General features: G+C 49.5%; 1 protein-coding gene, 1 long non-coding RNA gene and 1 pseudogene across 5 annotated transcripts in view; 1 reads left to right on the top strand and 2 right to left on the bottom strand.

Annotated features, from left to right (window-relative positions):
• The window catches only part of CYS1 (cystin 1), a 21,293-nt gene extending 9,908 nt beyond the window's left edge, over nt 1–11,385 (bottom strand). The window contains exon 1 of the mRNA XM_079111584.1: nt 10,913–11,385. Coding sequence (XP_078967710.1) covers nt 10,913–11,230 — 318 coding nt within the window. The 5' untranslated portion in view covers nt 11,231–11,385. The remainder of the gene's footprint in view (nt 1–10,912) is intronic.
• LOC306644514 (biogenesis of lysosome-related organelles complex 1 subunit 6-like) lies at nt 1,092–1,863 on the bottom strand (annotated as a pseudogene). Its single transcript has one exon. The product of its transcript is annotated as a biogenesis of lysosome-related organelles complex 1 subunit 6-like (transcript).
• LOC306644518 lies at nt 9,064–18,195 on the top strand. Of its 3 annotated transcripts, XR_013759406.1 has the most exons (3): nt 9,064–10,609; nt 12,432–16,439; nt 17,490–18,195. It is a non-coding gene; the product is annotated as an uncharacterized lncRNA (long non-coding RNA). The 3 variants fall into 3 exon arrangements; XR_013759405.1 differs by having other exon boundaries at nt 16,206–18,195; XR_013759407.1 differs by having other exon boundaries at nt 12,432–18,195.

Here is an 18,195-nt window from a genome sequence, read left to right as displayed (position 1 = left end):
CTCCTTCAAACAAATTACTTAAACCTCTAAATACCAGTTCTTAGCACCCAACTTAAATCTATGGCTTTCTATATCATTAGCCTAATATGTGATCAGAGGTAGTGGTTCCAGCTTACCAAAAATGTAATGTGGATTATAAAAGATACACATTCTTCGATTGGAGACCAGTTGAATGTTAAATAATACTAAAATAAAGGTATAATACAATTTCAATTTCGAACAATGAAACTTCATATTATTTCCCTCACATAAGTTCCTACGTATAATATAAAAAAAAATTCTAGAAAACATTAAAGGCATCATGTTGCCTCTTTTTTGAAGCTATTTACTAATTTTTCCACCAATCTTATCATTATCTATAAAGTAGGTAGTTGGTATTTTTCATTATAGTTTGAGATTTAAAAGCACAGGAAACTATATCTCACTGCCTAATGACTAAGTATAAATCCATAGGGGCATTTGAGTATATGATAGCTCCATCACCCCTGTCAAACTTTAGGAATGATGTCATCTACTTTGAACCCCAAAGGTACATAAGCAACAAAAATAAGAAGCAATAATATATGGTTAGAAGAATCTATCTGGCATCTTGCTCACCTAATCTATGCCGAGGTGCTGTTATTTCCTGTGTATATACTTTCCCATTATGTTCTTCACAAAGCTTATGCTACCTCTTTTCCAGGGGCATATGTGATTTAAAAACTGGCAATTTTTCTTAACTAAGCAATGAAAAGGCAATTATCAAAATCAGTATTTCAATGCCAGAAAGGCAGGTCATCTCATAAAATAAGCAACTGTAACTTTTAAATCTACAATCAAGAAACTTAAAAATTCATACTAATTTTGAACTACTTAAGAGTCTAACTCTCATAATAATCAAAGCATTTTTCAGTTTACAAATGACAGGAAGTCAAAAGTAGTGAATCATAAAATTAGTGAAACAAAAGTTGAAAAAGTTACACATAAATATCAAAACCAAGTGACAGGGGCTGGCAAGACAGCTCAGTTGGTAGAGTGCTTGCCTCACAAGCACTAAGGCCCTGAGTTCAATCCCCAGCACCACAAAAAAAAAAAAAAAAAAAAAAAAACAAGTGACATTATGTCTACTACTAAGAAAGAAAGGCTTCTTAAATGGCTTAAGTAAGATATGAAGACAGGGCAATCCTGGGATGAAGATTTCAAAACATAACACAAAAGTATAAGGCACTATCTGAACCTCACTCCACACTTAGGTCATCTTAAATCCAAAGAGTATTAGGATACATGAAGAAAACACACAAAAACACAACTTTTCATGCCCTTTTAGCTGGTTTGGCTGTTAACTGCTTTTCTCTTTCAAATTCTTTTTCTCATTGCTGCTCCCTTTCCAACTCTTCTTTATGCCTCTTCTGCTGCAGTTTAAGTGCCCTTTTCTTTAACTTTGATGTCTTTTCATGAAGCATTAGCATCTCTTTCCTTATGTTCACCAATTTGGCATGATAGTGTTTAGCTTCAGTGAACAAAGCATTAATATCCAACATAGAATGACATTCTCTAAATTTTGAAATCTCTTGTTCCAGTGTATCTAATAACACAGCTTGGTTCTGTGTGAGTTCCTGGAGAGCTTATTTTGATCTCTGCAGATCTGGCGAGTAGTGAGAAAGCAATCCTTCTGCCAGTTGTTCCACTGCTTTGTCTTCCACAGTCAAGTCCTCTATTAACCCTTCATCTGGAGAAGTGTCACTTAAACCCGCGTCAGCTCGCCGGACTCCAAGATGTCAGGGGGCCCGGTCAGTACCCGGTCAGGGGGCGGTGGCCCAGGGACACTCATCTCCCTTCCGCTGGGAAAAGGGAAGGGGCAGTCGAGTGGACGATCAGATACAAATAAGACTTTTGTAAGGATTTCAACATGCAGTTTCTGCAGTCAGGCAGTTGACAGCAAAAGAGTAAAAGAGCCATGACTTGGAGTCACATATGCATCCCCACTTGGCCCTGGCTGATCTCTCCTTTTCTCTGCACCATAAGATCTCTGCACACTGCTAACAGGAAGTCGCCACAGCCTCTCCAGGCAGCCACAGAAGAGGAATCCATCGTGTATGAGAATTGCAGCCCTAGAGCTGGCTGCAGACGGGGTCACACTCTCGCTTCTGCTGTTTCCCGATGACAGCCTGGTTGTGTTCATACCACTTTCACCAGCACTTCTCTCTGTTTGCCATTTTGGTGCATGGCCTTGAACTTGACTTTCTCAGATGGGAAATGCATTTGCTCCCTCCCAGAACTCAGAGCCTGCTGAAACATGGGGAAAGACACAGCCCGGGCCCAGAGCAGACACAGGCACCTGCCCTCAGCTGGCTGGCTGCCTGTCTCCTGTTGGTCAGACACACATCTGGACTGGGGGGAGCTGCCACACTGTGGGAACTGGGCTGAGCTCAGTGTGCTTGGGAGCCTGTGCCTTGTGGGTAGGGAAATGCATGTCATCCCTCAAGATCCTAGGGAGGCTTTGGAACCCCAAACCACAGCTGAACAAGCAGCGCACCCGTGAGAAGGAAATGAATATAACGACCTCTGAAGGTCTTCTTGAATCTTACAAGTAGGGTTTTGTTTTATGAAAATGAAGTTTTAAAAGTTGGCTTTTAGAAAAACCACTGCAAATTTACTAACCAAAACATATTACATCCTGCTTCCTCTATTGAAAATTCTCACCATTATTATTATTATTATTACTATTATTTGCAGTCCTGGTAATTGAACCCAAGAGTGCTCTACCGAGAGCTGCATCCCCAGCCCTTTTAATTTTATTTTGAAACAGAGTCGCTCTAAGTTGCCAAGGCTGTCCTCAAATTCGCCCTCCTCCGGCCTTCGACTCCGAGTGGCTGGGATTAGAGTCCCCAGTGCCCAGCGCCCTTCTAAGAGCTTTGTATGTATACATGCACACGCAGCAATTACACCGTGTAACCGGCACCGCACACACGGCCATGGTCAAAGAACAGGAGCTGGTAGGCTTTGACCGAAGCACGGATATCACCCACATCCACTAAACACCCAACACAACCAAGACGCTCAGCAAACTCGCGGCCCCCAAAACTTCTCCTGCGCCCCTCTGTAGTGCCTCCTTCCTTCCTTCTGCCCCCACCCCAGGCAACCCCTGATCTGCTTGGCCACTATAGCCCGGTGTCCGCTTTGCACACGTGCGGGTGAGGGATCCCTGCCTCCCAGCCCTGGTCTGCTGCAGCGCAGTGTTGGTGAGGTCCCGCATGCTGCCAGCGCCTCAGCAGCTGTCCTCTTCCTCCCTCCCAATGTCTGGATGCGCTGCCACCCTCCCTAAAAGTCACCTTTCTTCGAAGCCAAGATTTGGGTTTTAGTCTTTGTTTTTTTCAACGTACAGTAGAGAGAAGGGTAAAATGGACTTCCAGGTACCCAGCCTCCCAGTTTCGGCAATTCCGTTTTGCCAGCCGGGCTCCACGGCTCGGCACCAGAGGGCACTGTCCTCCCTGCGCCGAAGCTGGTCGGGTTCCTGGCGGGAAGCGGCGGGGCTTCGCCCGCAGCGGGGCGGAGGCGCAGGTGCGCAGGGGCTGAGCCAGGGCTTGTTCCAGAAGACGCTCTGGAGAAACAGCCCTAGCGACACCGCCAGTCCCGGGCAGGTCCACCAGTGAGGCCCTTGCGTTTGGGGAGGTGTTTCCAGAGTCACCGAGGGAAGGCAAGGGGGATCAAGGAGGCTGAGACTGTGCGGTGGGAGGAAAACGCACCGCCTTGCACTTGCCGAGCCTCTTAGCACCTTATAAAACGCTTTCGCTCGCCTTCGCACAAAAGCCTCCGCTCCCCCAGGAACCGAGTCTGCAGGGGACAACACTAGACTCGGGTTCTAAAGACTTGTCCAGCTGGCAGGGGATGGACGAAGGGCACCTGATCTCCAGACCCCGGCACCCTCCCGCTGGCCCAGCCAGTGTGGGTGTGATGACAGATGCCACATCCATGTTCCTGTTGAGCCCTAGTGCTGCCTGGGAACTTAAACAGTCACCTGTTGCGCCCCAAAAGTTCTGGGGTGTAAATACTAAAGTGTGACTGAACGTTCTCTTAGGCCTCCTGGGCTCCAGTCTGCTTGGATGCTAACAATATGGAGAACTAACCAGGTCCTGGGTATCTACCTTGGGGAGGCAGAGGTCAACAGGAATTTGCTATGGAGGCCTCGGGCTGGGTGCCTTCCTTCCTGGGTAATGAGCTCAAGGCATTTAGTGGTCAAAGAACCTTTATTCTGTTCAAACCACTGTTCTGACCCTCCTCACCACAGTTGGTGGCATCTGATCCCTGTAGGAACCCAAAGCGCCTATGCTACAAATTCTTGGGCAGCACCTCTCCAGCAGGTGCGTGGGCCAGTCCTCTGTAGACTCCACCAAGGCCAGCAGCAGGAGACGGCAGTCCTGACCCTACGGGCCGGGCCTCCTGTCCTGCTGCAGCAGCCCCGTCCTGCTCTCTGGGGTGGCCTGGGCCAGCCCCCACCTCCAGGAGGTGTCTCTAGTGTATTAAATCTTAACTGTTCTCGTGGATCTTGGAGCTGAAGGCCCTTCCCTTCACTGTAATGCGGTCCAGGTCCCAGGCCCAGCGCCCTTCCCCACGCACCTGTGTGCGCCCCCTCCCTCGTCACCCCCCCACATCAGCCTCTATCTAAGGCTGATGTCACAACCTTTCCACTCCAGCTCCCACGGCTTCCTGTGGTGGCAGGAGGAGTGTCTGACGGCCCGCAGAACTTGTCCACCCTGACGGGTACAAAGCAGCCTCTCTCAGCTGCCGCATCAGTACCTACCAACTACACAGCAGGGAGCCTGGCGTCTTTCTAGATAGACACACCCTCTGGTGCTTGTGGCTATCACTGGCCCACCTCACCGGGTCCCCAGCGTCTCTCTGCTGAATGCCTCCTGCCCCCTGGGCAGTCTCGCGTGCACACCTGGCTTGCTAGAAGGCAGGTGGAGGACCCGCAGGAGCTTGAGGAGGGGATTGTCTCTGAAGAAGGAACCTGGGGGCAGGTGAGGGACGAAGGTGGAAGGGAAACTCTCTTTTCAGTGTCCCTTTTAGATTTTCCTCATGTGCAAGCATATTACCTATTCTAATTTTAATCAAATATTTAGGAATAATAAAACATAGACAACTTCTAGCTCCCCACCAGCCTGGAATATTGTAGAAGCCTGACCCAAGATACAGAGAAAAGGGAGAAGACAATGGAAGGAATAACTCAAAATACTACCAGTGAGATGCATGGAGGGTAAACCAGGAGCAAGCTGCACTTCCTTTCTTCATAAATTTGTTTTCACATTTTCCTACCATGAATATTTATTCCTTTATATTTATTATAAAGTAAAAGTAAGATAGTGCTCATATTTTAAAATATCCCTCAGTAAGATCACTTTCACATTTTACTGGACAGAACAAGCAGGAACAAAATTTTTTCTCAGGTGCTTATATATTACCCATTTTAATTTAAAAACTAAACATTTAAAAGAAAGCACACCTATTTTTTCCACCATGATTTTAATTAACAAGCCACGGCCTAAGGCAAAATAAGAATAAAAAGTGAGCCCAAACTTTGCGGTGCAGAAGCAGTCTTCAGGGAGGGCCGCACAGTCCTACTAAGAGAGGTTAATCCCCAGCACTAGCACCGAGGGAGTGTTCACAGTCAGAAAGACCTGGGCGGTTCCTGAAGCCACACCACCCTGGCCAAGTTCACAGCCTCCCTGGGCCTCAGTCCTTCCTGTGAAACGGAGCTGGGGAGGGGACACCCGCTCTGCTCAGCAAGAGGACATATATGAAGAGCTGGCTCTTGGAACATCCTTAAGGAACAGTGGCCAATGGAGGATACTTCTCTACACACACATCTCTCTCTCTCTCTTCTTTTGTTCTTCTGCCTTTGCCCCCAACACAACCAGCTATCAAGTCTCATGAAATTTCCCAAGTAAACGAATGCCATCTAGAGACAGTTATGAATCTGTACAACTTTTAGTAGAAACGGTACCACCTCTAAGCAGACACGTGGATGAGTAAGCTGCTGAAACTGACATTCGGGGGGTAGGATGGGAGCAAGAAGATTCTTCATAAATAAAGTCCTTAATTTGCTGGAGGCAAAAGTGATAGAATTACAAAACACTAGGAATTAATGGATTTTAAAAAATTATACAGTCTGGAACAATAGGAGCCGGGCGTGGTGTTGCACGCCTATAATCCCACCGTCTCAGGAGGCTGAGGCAGGAGGATCGTGAGTTCAAAGCCAGCCTCAGTAAAATTGAGGCACTAAGCAACTCAGTGAGTCCCTGTCTCAAATAAAGTACAAAATAGAGCTGGGGATACGGCTCAGTGGTCAAGTGCCCCTGAGTGTTTAACTCTCAGTACCCGCCCCCAACAAAAAGAAAGCACAACTGGAAGTTATCAGCATCATTGTTTTAAGTAGAATCATTCAAAGTGTTGGATCTGCCTTTCATCTGAAATACCTGGAGGAAAATGGAAAAGACATGAACATTCTGGATTATCTAACCACAGGCTGGAGCCTGGCAGACAGGTATAACTGTGACTCCCCGTGTATTGGCTAGGCAACTTTGCAAGAGATTCTAACCTCTCAGGGCCAAAATGGTTTCCTCTGTAAAAGAGAGAAAGTGCTACCTATTTCCAAAGGCTGTTACGGATGGAGGAAATGAGATAATGAATACATACTGAATAAGGCCCTTAACACAAAGTCTGGGCCTAACACGTTTCTTTGTCCTTCTCTCTTTTCAGTCCACATAGTATCTGCAATGAAGCAAAATTATTTTGTGAGCATCTCTCCAGTGAGCAGGTGCTAAAACGGGGAAATGTTTTCTCTAGCTGATCTGCCTCGATACCAGAATGTATGGAACTGAACTGGACAACAGGGATGCTCTTGCTATTTGGTTAACTGTCTCAAGTGTTACATTTTAATGAATACAGATATAGACCTAGACACACAGACTGTCACAGGTTTACCTATGGCCAGGGTCTCTTAATCCTGTTTCTTCCCAAGAGATCCTAAATTTCCTGGTCATGAGGATTTGCAGTGTGACCCCAATGGAGAGCTACTACTGTACACATGTACAATGGAGAGTTACATGTGTATTTTACATCGAATCTGTTCACAACTCTTCCTAAGCTTACAAAGAGTGAAAAATCCTCTGACTTAGTGTCAAATTACCAAGTGTTATGGTTCACATATAAAAAATTGTTTAATGGACAGGGGCTTCTACCAAAACATAATGGGTAACTTATCTCAGTTCATGATGCTGAAAAATATCCATGATTAGAGAGTTTAATTTTTTTTTTTCTTTGCAGTGCTGGGGATCAAACCCAGGGCCTTGTGCCCAGGGCAAGTCCCTGTTTTTTAAATTATTGATTTAAATACTTCTAAAAATTATTCATTAAAATTCCCAGTTTTAGATACACTGTGACAATATTTCATTCTTATCCAGCAACAACTAGATCAAGAACAGCACAAAGTGAGCCAACAGAGAAGGCTTGTGCAGCTAAGATAATTGCCATGACACTGGTGACTGCAGCCACGACTGTCCAGGCCAGGGAGGAACCAGGCGAGGCCCTAATTCAGAGGCTTTTCCTTCCATGAAGCCCAACATGGGCCCTGATGTTGCTTCTCTGCCCCAGCTGCAGCAGCTCAGAGAGGACTGCAGAACACACAGCAAGTGGGTGGCTGAGGGAGGATGACCAAGGCCAAGGTGAAAGCTGCAAATGGGAGGGAGAAGGAAGAACAGAAAGACAACACCACGCCACCGTCACGGTGCCATGGCCGTCTGCACGGGATGTGGGTGCAGAATGACTGGGTTCTCATCTCTGCTCTTCCATACCTGGGTGCCTTTTGTCAAGTTACATAATCTCTCTGTGCCTCTGTTTCCTCTCATCTGTAAAAATGGATAATAATAATGGTGGATGAGGAGAGATGGAGAGAAGACGTTTAATGGGCACAGGCGTGTGGCTAGATAGGAGGAAAACTCCCAATGTTCTGCCACACAGCAGAATAAATACCAAACCATTAACTATATATTTCAAAATAGCTAGTAGAAGGAATTTTAAATATCCCCAACACAATGAAAGGATATTTACCTATTGTGGTAGATATGCTGATTACCTTGATCTGATTATTATATAGTCTATACAGGTACTAAAATATCACACCATGCCCCATAAATGTGTTTAATTACTATAAACTAATTAAAATAAAAATATATTTAAAATATGGAGTGAAGATGGAAAGAGTTAATACATGTCTGAGACCCAAGTGCTCATTAAAATACTAGCTACAAGTATAACATAGTATTCAGAATGACTCAGGGATACACATAGTCTCTACAACATTCTTGTCAACAGTGGTTACAAGTTTCAAATGTGGGTGTTTAAAAGGTAAACGGTCACTGAGTTCTGATGTTCTGTTATGAAGAACACCTCAGCCCTCCTACATGTCGGACCACTAGAAAGGCTTTCTTCCTTCCTTCCTGCAAAGACTCAGAACAGTGCTATACAGGCCCGCAGTCAGGCAAGCCTCCTCTGTTCTCTAGGCCATTCTTTCACACGTTCTAAAGAAGGCCAGCTTCTACCAGGGGTTTCAATCCCTTCTCATCAGTCTCCCCATTCTCTCCTAGCTCAGTGGTGTCTTAATAACCCAGAGAGTTGTCAGCTGCGTGGCGTGGAGGCAATCAATCCAAGGGTGCCAACTGCAGAGCACAGAGGTGTGAATGCGGCCTGCCAGTGTGTGGTGGGGCCTGTAGCCACTGGGTTATGAGGCCTCTCACTTTGTACCTTGCCTCCCTGGGCCTGAAAATAAGGAACTGGGCTCAAGGGTCCCCTCACTGACCTAATAATCTAGGAGTCCAGGATTCATTCATTCATTTATTCAAGAAACATTCATGGTATATGGGATACCAACAAGGCACCCTGGGATTGGAAACCCGCTGGCTGCCTTCACACCACCTGACTCCATCCCAAGCCTCTTCCTTCTACTGCTTGGGTCCAGGACTTGCTCACCTGGAGACTGGAGTGGTCCCAGTTGGTCACAGTGCCCCTGCCTTCCTCTGTCCAGTTCATTCTCCTCACTCTGCTGTTGTCATCTTCCTACAATACAAAGTGTGGCTCCCCTAACCCTTCAAAGTGCTGGGTATGGTGGTACGCACCTGTAATCCCAGCTACTCAGAGGTTGAGGCAGAGGATCACAAGTTTGAGGCCAGCCTCAGCAACTTAGCAAGACTGTCTCAAAAAAAAAAAAAAAAAAAAAAATTTACTGGGGATGTAGCTCAGTGATACAGTGTCCCTGGGTTCAATCACTAGGAGCCAAAAAAAAGACACCCACAAATTTCATGGTGAAGTTCAAAGCCCCTGACGGGGTACCCTTAGCATGATATACCCTGGGCACAGCACACATGCAGAAGACCTTTTCACCCTACACACCAGCACTACATGCTGGCCACCATCACCTGTGCATAGGCCTCCTTCCAGAACCTTCTTTTCCTTTTGTTCACCCGGCAAATGTCCACAGACCCTTTCCAGGCTCAGTTCAACTAGGCCTTTGGGAATGCCTAGTTGCTCCCTGGTGTGGATACAGATCGCTGACCACATGGCATTCCTTCTTTTTATCCGGAGATCTTTCTCCCCTCGGACTTCAGACCTCTTTAGGACCAGCTGGGTGTGCATCTATCTTCATCTCTAGCACCCAGAACTAGGCCCTACCTGGGAGATGCCCAGGAGTCCCTAGGAGTACCTGAGACTGAGCAGGCACTAGATACTCAGAGTCAGAGGGAAAATCCATTCTTGCAGTTTTTCCCTCTGAAGTTTTCCAAGCATTTGAAAATAAACACTGAAAAAATTACTTCCTGGCTATTCAGAATCTTCCCCAAATCTCTCAACTGTTGGTCTGTTTTTTAGTGTTATATAACTGAAGGCTGATGTAGTCTGAAAGGAATCTTGTTATATAATTCAGTCCTATTCTCTGCAGCTCACTTTTCCTTTTTAAAAGCCATTAGCAGGGTGGCAGGGGACCTGAGAAGCAAAGGGGAGTCTCTGAGGACTGTGTCCACCGACCGTCCCTCTCCCAACCTCCCTGAGGCCTTCCCAGGGTTCCCTTGCGCAGAGCCGCCCAGGAGAGCATTCCCCGACCTGGCGCCCAGTTGTCAGGCCAGGGCTGGGGGCTCGGGGAGAAGGGTGCTGCCTCTGGCGTCCTTCTCCAGCCCGGGAGCTGCTGCTGCGATCCCGGTCATCAGCTCTGCTGGAGCGAAGACTTGCCAAACCAGAGCGCTGGTCGGTATTGTTTTTCTAGAACAGCAGGGCTGTTATTACAAGTGCTCTGGAAGGGAGAATAAGGAAGCTAAAAAGAGATTCCGCAGCATCGTAAAAATAGCCAGTAAAATGGGAATTGACTGACCAGCGAGCAGAGATCGGATGCATGGACGCGGCAGGGCGTTTTTGAACCACTGTTTGGCCGGCTGTCCGCCCACTTAGCACCTCCTCCCACACAGTGTCGGCAGGGCCAGGGTGGAGGCCTTGAGGAAAGGCCAGACTGCAGGCCGGTTCCCACCTGGGCTGCGAGGATGCCGCCCTTTGAGGGCGGGCGCGCCAGCCGGGGAGGGAAAGCCAGGTGCGCTCCAGGGAAGCGGGGCGGGTGTCGGCCAGGGGACGTCCATCCTTCCCGCCTGCTCCCAGGGAGATCGCCCCAAATGGGGACAGACCTGCACCGAGGGAGGCAGCAGAGGGGTTAGGGAAAGACCAGGAACCTGTGGGGACTCGGTGGGGACACGCGGGGTGAGCCAGGCGGGCAGAGGCGCCGCGCGGGCGGGAGAAGCCGCCGCGGACTCGGCGACGGAGGCCTCGGTGGGGGAGGCCCGCGGGCAGGGACGCGGGCCGAGGTCGGTGCAGCGGGGGCGGCCGCTCCCACACTCACCGCGCTGCGGGTGCCCGCGGCAGGTCGGGGCCGGGCCGCGCCGCGCGGGGCGGGTTCCTGAGGGCCCCAGGCCGCCGACTCGGCCAGCAGCTGGTCCAGCAGGCGCAGGGTCTCCTCCCGGCCGTCGGGGGGCGCCGCGAGGCGGGGGTCGTGGCCGGCCGCCTCCTGCGCCGCCGCCACGCCTGTCCCCGGGGCCTCGGCCGTCGCCGCCGTCGCCGCCCCGCCCTCCGGCGCTGCCGAGCCCGGTCCAGACGCGCCGCTGTCGGTGCCGAGCCGCTGCCTCAGGGTCCGGCCGCTCCGGCTGCTGCCGCTGCCCATGGCACGCCCGCCGCCGCCGGCCCCGAGCGCGAGCAGGCCCGGCGCGGGGGCGCGGCCTGGAGGGGGAGCGCGGCGGGGGCCAGAGGAGGGACGCGGGGCCGGGGGAGTGCCCGGGACGAGGGGGAGGCGCGGGACAGCGTGGGGCCGGGGCGCGTCCCGAGGGCGTGGTCGCGAACTCCGGGCCCGGCTGGCCAAGTACCCGGGCCAGACCGGGGAAGCCGCGGGGCCGCTGCGGAGGACGCCCGGGGGCGGGCATGGGTCCGGGTGAGGACACTGGAGGGGGCGAGGACGCCCGGGGACGGGCATGGGTCGGGGTGAGGACACTGGAGGGGGCGAGGACGCCCGGGGACGGGCATGGGTCGGGGTGAGGACACTGGAGGGGGCGAGGACGCCCGGGGACGGGCATGGGTCCGGGTGAGGACACTGGAGGGGGCGAGGACTCCCGGGGACGGGCATGGGTCGGGGTGAGGACACTGGAGGAGGCGAGGACGCCCGGGGGTGGGCATGGATGGGGTGAGGACACTGGAGGGGGGCGAGGACCACGGGGGTCCTGGGTGAGGGAGCATGGGTGAGGGGCAAGGACACCCGGGGGACGGTCAGGGGTGGGGGGCGAGGACACCGGAGGGGGGCAGCTTGGAAGGGGGATGAGTACACTTGGGGGCGAGGACACCACGGTGGGAAGTGCAGACATTTGGATGCGATCCCAACCCTAGGGAGGCGAGGCGGGGACCCCGGGGCAGGGTGGCGGCCCGGCCTCCTTCGTCCCCTCTCGCCTCCCTCCGCCTCGCGTCCAGCCCGGGCACGTTCGCGTTGCAGGGCCCCGGGGGCCTGGAAGAACCGAAAACCCTCGGGGCCCGCAGCCTGGGCGGGGACGCGGCCTGGGCTCGCTCCTCCTTGGGAGCGCACCGACGGGCCTGCGCCGGGTGGTGGGAGCGTGGGGGCGCCTCGGCCGGGCCCCCAGCAGCGTAGAGGCGGGGGCGAGCTACCCCTCGCCCTTTGGAGTCTTAGATTCTCACACCTTAAATTGGGGAGCGGGTAGAAATGTCTTAGGACGGAGTAAAATGATGAATTCGCAAGGCCTCGCCGCCCTCCGTTCCCCAGCTCAGACGGACCTGAGCAGGACCGCGGGAAGGAGCGCGACCCTACCGGGACCACAGCGTCCTGTCCAGCCTTCCGCTTCCTTTTCCTCTCGCCTCATCAGAGACCGAGCGCCTGAATGCGGAGTCTGATCAAAACTCCCCGCACAGTAATCACTTTTAGGAGAGATAAAAAATTTTAACCAGAGAAAGCATCCCTCTGCCCTGCCCCACCCCAGCACAAAGGAAATACCAAGAGGTAACGATCACAATTCTAGACTTTGGTCATGGGTTTAAAAAAGGGCACAAAAAAGAAAAACAAACAAACACTAACCTTGAACTTAGAGTAGGAAACACTCCAAGCCCAGTGATCTTTACCGTTGGTGGTTCCTATATTTTACTTGACCGTGCTTATCTCCTTCCGTTCCCACTTCCCCTTAAACCCCAACTTTTCCAAGGCAGGGCAATTCAGATGTCCTGGGTTTAGTTCTCACATCTTGACTTAACATTAACCCCAATCCAGACTGACTTGCAGAACGACTGTGAAAATGGAATTTTGGCTGCAGTTTCCTAACCATAGAATGAAACTTTACTATTTTATCACTTCAGGAGCAGACATTATGTTCGAGAAAATGGAATGAACATAAGGCCCAAATCCATGTCCATTTGTTTTTATTATCAAGAGAACAGAAAGTGTTCTTGGTTTTTAAAAAAATATGCTTTCTTAACCATCCAGATGTAGGAGATGTGGCCAAATACATTTTGATGTATTTGGGTGTTCCAAGTCCACAGATGTGTATAGTTTGGAAGCTATTGATACAAGTTTTCTCTTTAAGAAAACAAATTTCATCTTGAAACTCTTTAAGCCTGGAAAAAAAAAAAAAAAATCAGAGGGAAGGAAATTTTCCTTGAACTAAGTTCAACTAAGTTTAATCATTTAAAGGAAAACATGTTTTACTTCTGCCTAAGTAGAGTCTGGTCATGTGACTCAGTTTAAATATATCCACAGCTCCCTGTGTTCGCTTCCCAGGGCAACTGATTTTTTTTCTGGCCACTCTTGATTCCGGCCTAGTTTCTCTAGACTTGTCTGGTTGGGTCTACTTCAGTGGGAATAATGCCAAAGCCTGTGTTCTTTCCACTCAGAGCACATTTCAAATCAGTCACATTTATAGACCTGGCTTCCGTCAAATAGGCTAAAAACCCAGATTGGTTTTTATTACAGCATCCCATAATAAGCAAACAACCTAAGCTTTTCCCTCATGACTAATGCCTCTAAGATCATTTGTAGAGATAAACAAAAATCTTTGTCCCAGAGAGTTAGAAAGTCAAAGACTATTATTAAAGAATGGCAGATGAAGTCTGATCCTTCATACCAGGGGAAGATCCTGGTAGCAGACCTGACAGTGAAAGGTCTCCTTTACACAGTGATTGGGTAGCAGTTACTGGTGATAGTGGTGGAAGACAAAGTCCAGTTTGAGAGCTTCCTGCTTAACTCTTGCAAGATAAAAACTTTTTTTTTCAGCGTTGAGGAGCATGAACCCAGGGCTTCATGCATGCTAAGCAAATGGTCTATCTCTATCTCTAAGCTATACCTCCAGACTAGAACTTCCTTCCAATAAACAAACATTGGAAGGAAGTTTCAGTTGATGACAATTGTAGTAGGAGACATGTCCCTGAAGAGGGCCAGCCTGGAAGGAACGGGTTCCTTCCTTATCACAGACTGTGGACCAGTCTTCCTTGCAAAAAGCGGCTGAACCCACCACCTTTCAAAGGAGCGTCTCCTTCCAGGACCCTCAGATCTGCACACCTTGCTCAGAACCTCTACAGTTTTCCACTCATGACACACTGTAGGCTGTTACAGAGGAGAGATGTGTAGGTGCTGATTATTAGGAATATGCAGAAAGGTGGTATTTGTGGGCTGGGGTGTAGCTTGATGGTATAGAATATATGAGAGGCCCCTGGTCCAATCCCAGCCAACAAGAGCACAGTGTTTACATTCAACTGACAAAGAGACAGTATTTGAAACACAGGCAGGCCATGCTTCTGCTTAAATGCTTCATCAGTAAGTTGAGAGAACCCCACTGATATTAATTAGTACCAATGCAGTTAAGCAGCAGTATCCCATATAATTGCTGCTGTCTTTCCAGAGCATCCAATTTTTTGCATTTGGTTTCTTGGTTTCATCATTGGAAGGGGAAAAAAGGTAAGGGAGAGTGAACACCATTCATTAATGATGATTAATGAGTTACAAAACTCCTCTACAATATTTATCAAATAAGATACCGTAAGTCCTCAGAATTGGCAGGTCTAGAGTCTGGTTGATTTGGCCCACATTTTAGCCTTGTAAACAGTTCTGACCATACACAGTCAAACAGGTGACTGTACTCCCTTCAAATGAAATGGAGAAACTGGAACTTAAGATACTCATTTTTCATTACTTGACCAATTCACATCGCTTAGACATCTTCGGGCTTCTGGTTCAAAGCATCAGATCAGGTGCAGAGTTTACTTCCCTTGTTACTTGGGACCTGGTTGAAATTCAGACAAAAAAAAGGGGGCTGCCAGGCATGGTGGTTCACACCCGTAATTCCAGCGGCTCAGGAGGCTGAGACAGGAGGATCATGAGTTCAAAGCCAGCCTCAGTAACTTAGTGAGACCTTAAGCAACTCAGTAAGACCTCATCTCCAAATAAATACACAAAAGGACTGGGGATGTGTCTCAATGGTTAGGCGCCCCTGGGTTCAGTCCCCAGTACCAAAACAAAAAAAGGGGGTGGGGTAGAGGAGGACATGAGGGTCAAAGGTGATCCCAAACAAGGGATCCCACCACACTCTGGACCATGAAGAACTGAGAGTAGAGCGTTGCCAGAGAATACAGGTAGAGAAATTGCAGCTTACAGTATATGTCAGGAGGCAGCGAGGAAGTAGGGGCAGAGGATGAGTGGAAGGTCTTTATATGGAACCAGGTTGTCCCTCCCCTCACCTGACCCCTGTTCATATTTACAGAAAAAGAGTGAGGTAGCCTATGTGATTTTAGTTTGTTGCTGTATATATGACTCCTCTCTCTCTCTCTCTCTCTCTGAGGGCCCAGGACCAAACCTAGGGCCTAGCAAATGCTAAACAGGAGCTGAGTCCCTGACCCGTACATAAAGCTCTTCTGCTGGGTGTCTCTAGGGTAGGGATTCAGATGGGAGCCGCGGTAGAGTGGAGGTTGTGACTTGTTGACGGGCGGGCTTTGGTCCTGCAGGCAGGAAGCTAGCCTATGTGAGTTCGTGAGGTTCGAGGTTCACCCTGAGCTAGGAGGCTGTCCCTTGTCTGTGATTGTGGACATGCAGATGAGAGATCTCTGGACGGGCAAGCACATCCAGTACAGTGTCCACCACTGCTGCCTTCCTGATGCAGCTTCCCTTTGTGCAGATCTGCTGCATAAAGGTGTCTCCTTAGCTGACTCGCCTTCCCAGCGATCCTCACTGTGGAGCAGGAGATTTGGTCTTATTAGGGTGGTTGTCCTGAGGAAATTGCATAGGGGGAGGCAAGAGGGCAGTGGTGGAGAGGGGAAATAGGCCTGTGTAAAGGTGGCCATGGACGTGTAATGTGAATCATGGAAGTTAACCCTTGCTGCACTGGCTTTGAAGAATGTGCAACAAACTTGAAACATCCCACTTGAACTTCAGACACCCCCACCATGAATGGCGGCTTCTCCAGTGTGGGAATTGCCCTGTTGGTAAGGTCATATCTGCATACAACCAGCCATGGCCCCAGAAGGAAGAGGTTTAAATTCCTACTTCCCACTAGTGATCTGAGAATTGACTAGTCAATTAATCAGCTCAAAGGAATAGAGGTCTCCAGTTAAAGCTCAGGTTAATTATTAAAAGCGTCTCCTGGCTCTTTAATTTGTAGCTTGCTAACTTGTTAAGTGGAGCTGAAGTCCTGTCTGCTCAGAGGGATTACTGATTGATGCTATGACACTCTGTACAAGCTTCCTGACTGGCGGGTTCGCTGACCTGGGAATGTGGCTTCCTTCCACCAAATGATCAACCCCAACTGACTGACTCTTCCTGCAAGGCTGCCAGGCCCTGTCTGCTCTTTGGCAGACCTTGGCTCTATAAAGGAGTCTCACAACATCCCAAGGAGGTGGGCATTATCTTCTTCCATTTCATGGATGATGGAGGAAGTTCCAGAAGAGCAGGGAGCTTGCCTGAGGTCTAGGCCATGCCCCCAGCCCTGCCTGAGGTCTCAAGGCCAGCCAGTAGCAGAACTGGGGCTCCAGCTCAGTTCTGAGTGTTCCTCCTGGTCTCTTCATTATGCTAGCTATTAGGATTTGGATCTGGCATGTTCCCCAGTGGCTCATGTGTTGAAGTCTGGGTCCCCAGTGCAGCAGTGTGCAGAGGTGGGGCTTTGGGAAGTGATTGGATCGTGAGGGCCCTGAGCTCATCAGTGTCCTGATCCATTAGTCCACAGCTGACGGCATTATGGGGAGGGGATGGACATGGAGGAAGTCCGTCACCAGAGGTGTGCCCTGGAAGGATGCCTCTCGTCCCCAGCCCCTTTTCTTTGTCAGCTTCCTAACTGTCACGGCTGAGCAGCTTTCCTCCACTGTCCCCTTCCTGATGTTCAGTCTCACTCGGGCCCAAAGCAGCGGAGCCAGACAACCATGGACTGACACCCCTGAAACCATGAGCCAAAAGAGATCTTTCCACCTTTAAGTTGCTATGTGAGCCATTTTGTCCTAGTGATGAAAAGCAGACTAACACGCTAGCTATGCCCAAATAAATGGGTAACCTAGTGGAATAGACTTGATGGGCTCCAAGTACAAATAACCACTACTGGTACCCAGGGCTACCCTATAGATAGGGTGACCATCCATTTCTGTTCACCCAGGACTGAGGGTATTCCCAGGTTATAGGACTTTCAACTGGATTAGTTGGTTACCCTCCATGTAGGGTTGGGCAAGCTTTCCACTGAAGATGAGTGCCTGACCAGGGACTAGGTAGAGGCTGCACGCAGCTCATCAAACTTTCCTTGTGTAGCAGGGCTGCATCCCCCAGCGGAAGGCATCCTGCGGACTAGCCAAGGCCCTACTAGTTCCATTGGCATGATCAGCCCAGAAGTTCAAGTAATTCAATGATTAGGGTCATTGCCTCATTTAAAACCAACTTGTTTTTACCCTCTCTTTCTTTCTAGGGAATTTCTCCCACTTTCTCCACACACAGACTCAAAAGCCCATAGTGCACATTCCTAATCGTGTACCATGAGCTGCTCTGGTCACAGAAGGAAAATGAAGCTGGAGCAAAAGGAAGGGTCCAGACACCCTGTCGGATAGCACTGAGAGCGGCTCTCCTAGATGCCCCGGGGGAGGGAGGCACCTCCCTCTGTGGTCCTAGACAGTCTCTGACCTGTGACTGTGGACAGAAATGGCTGGAGCATTCAACCCTGGTGACGCATCTCCATAACTTCCCTCTGCCGAAGTGAGGTACTGTTTGAAATGGTGGCAGCTCCAACAACCAGGGTCCACAGTGGACATGAAGGGCACATCTCTTTGCTGTCTGATTTTGATCGTGTAGAATGGGTAGAAACTCATTCTATAGGGGCTTTTTCCTTACTGTGGCACCACCTAGCTTATCCTTGCTGAGACTCCCTGGTAAAGAATTTGCACTTGCTCTGGGAACATGTAAAGCCCCTGGAGACTAATGGAGTTCCCAAGACCACCTTGCTCAAGCTCATTGGGGTTTTAAACATGAGTAAGCTCAGTAATAGGGTCAGTCTTAAATATATTCTTAGAAACTAAGATTTTAAGCATTGTGATTATAATTCTTCAGCAAAAGATACTTTAATGATAGTCCAGTAACATCTCTCTGGGTAATAAAAGAAGCACATTTATTTTCCTTCA

This window comes from Sciurus vulgaris (assembly GCF_902686455.1).
Source record: "Sciurus vulgaris genome assembly, chromosome: 14".
NCBI classification, from domain to species: Eukaryota; Metazoa; Chordata; class Mammalia; order Rodentia; family Sciuridae; genus Sciurus; species Sciurus vulgaris.
This window is presented reverse-complemented; position numbering and strand designations above follow the sequence as displayed.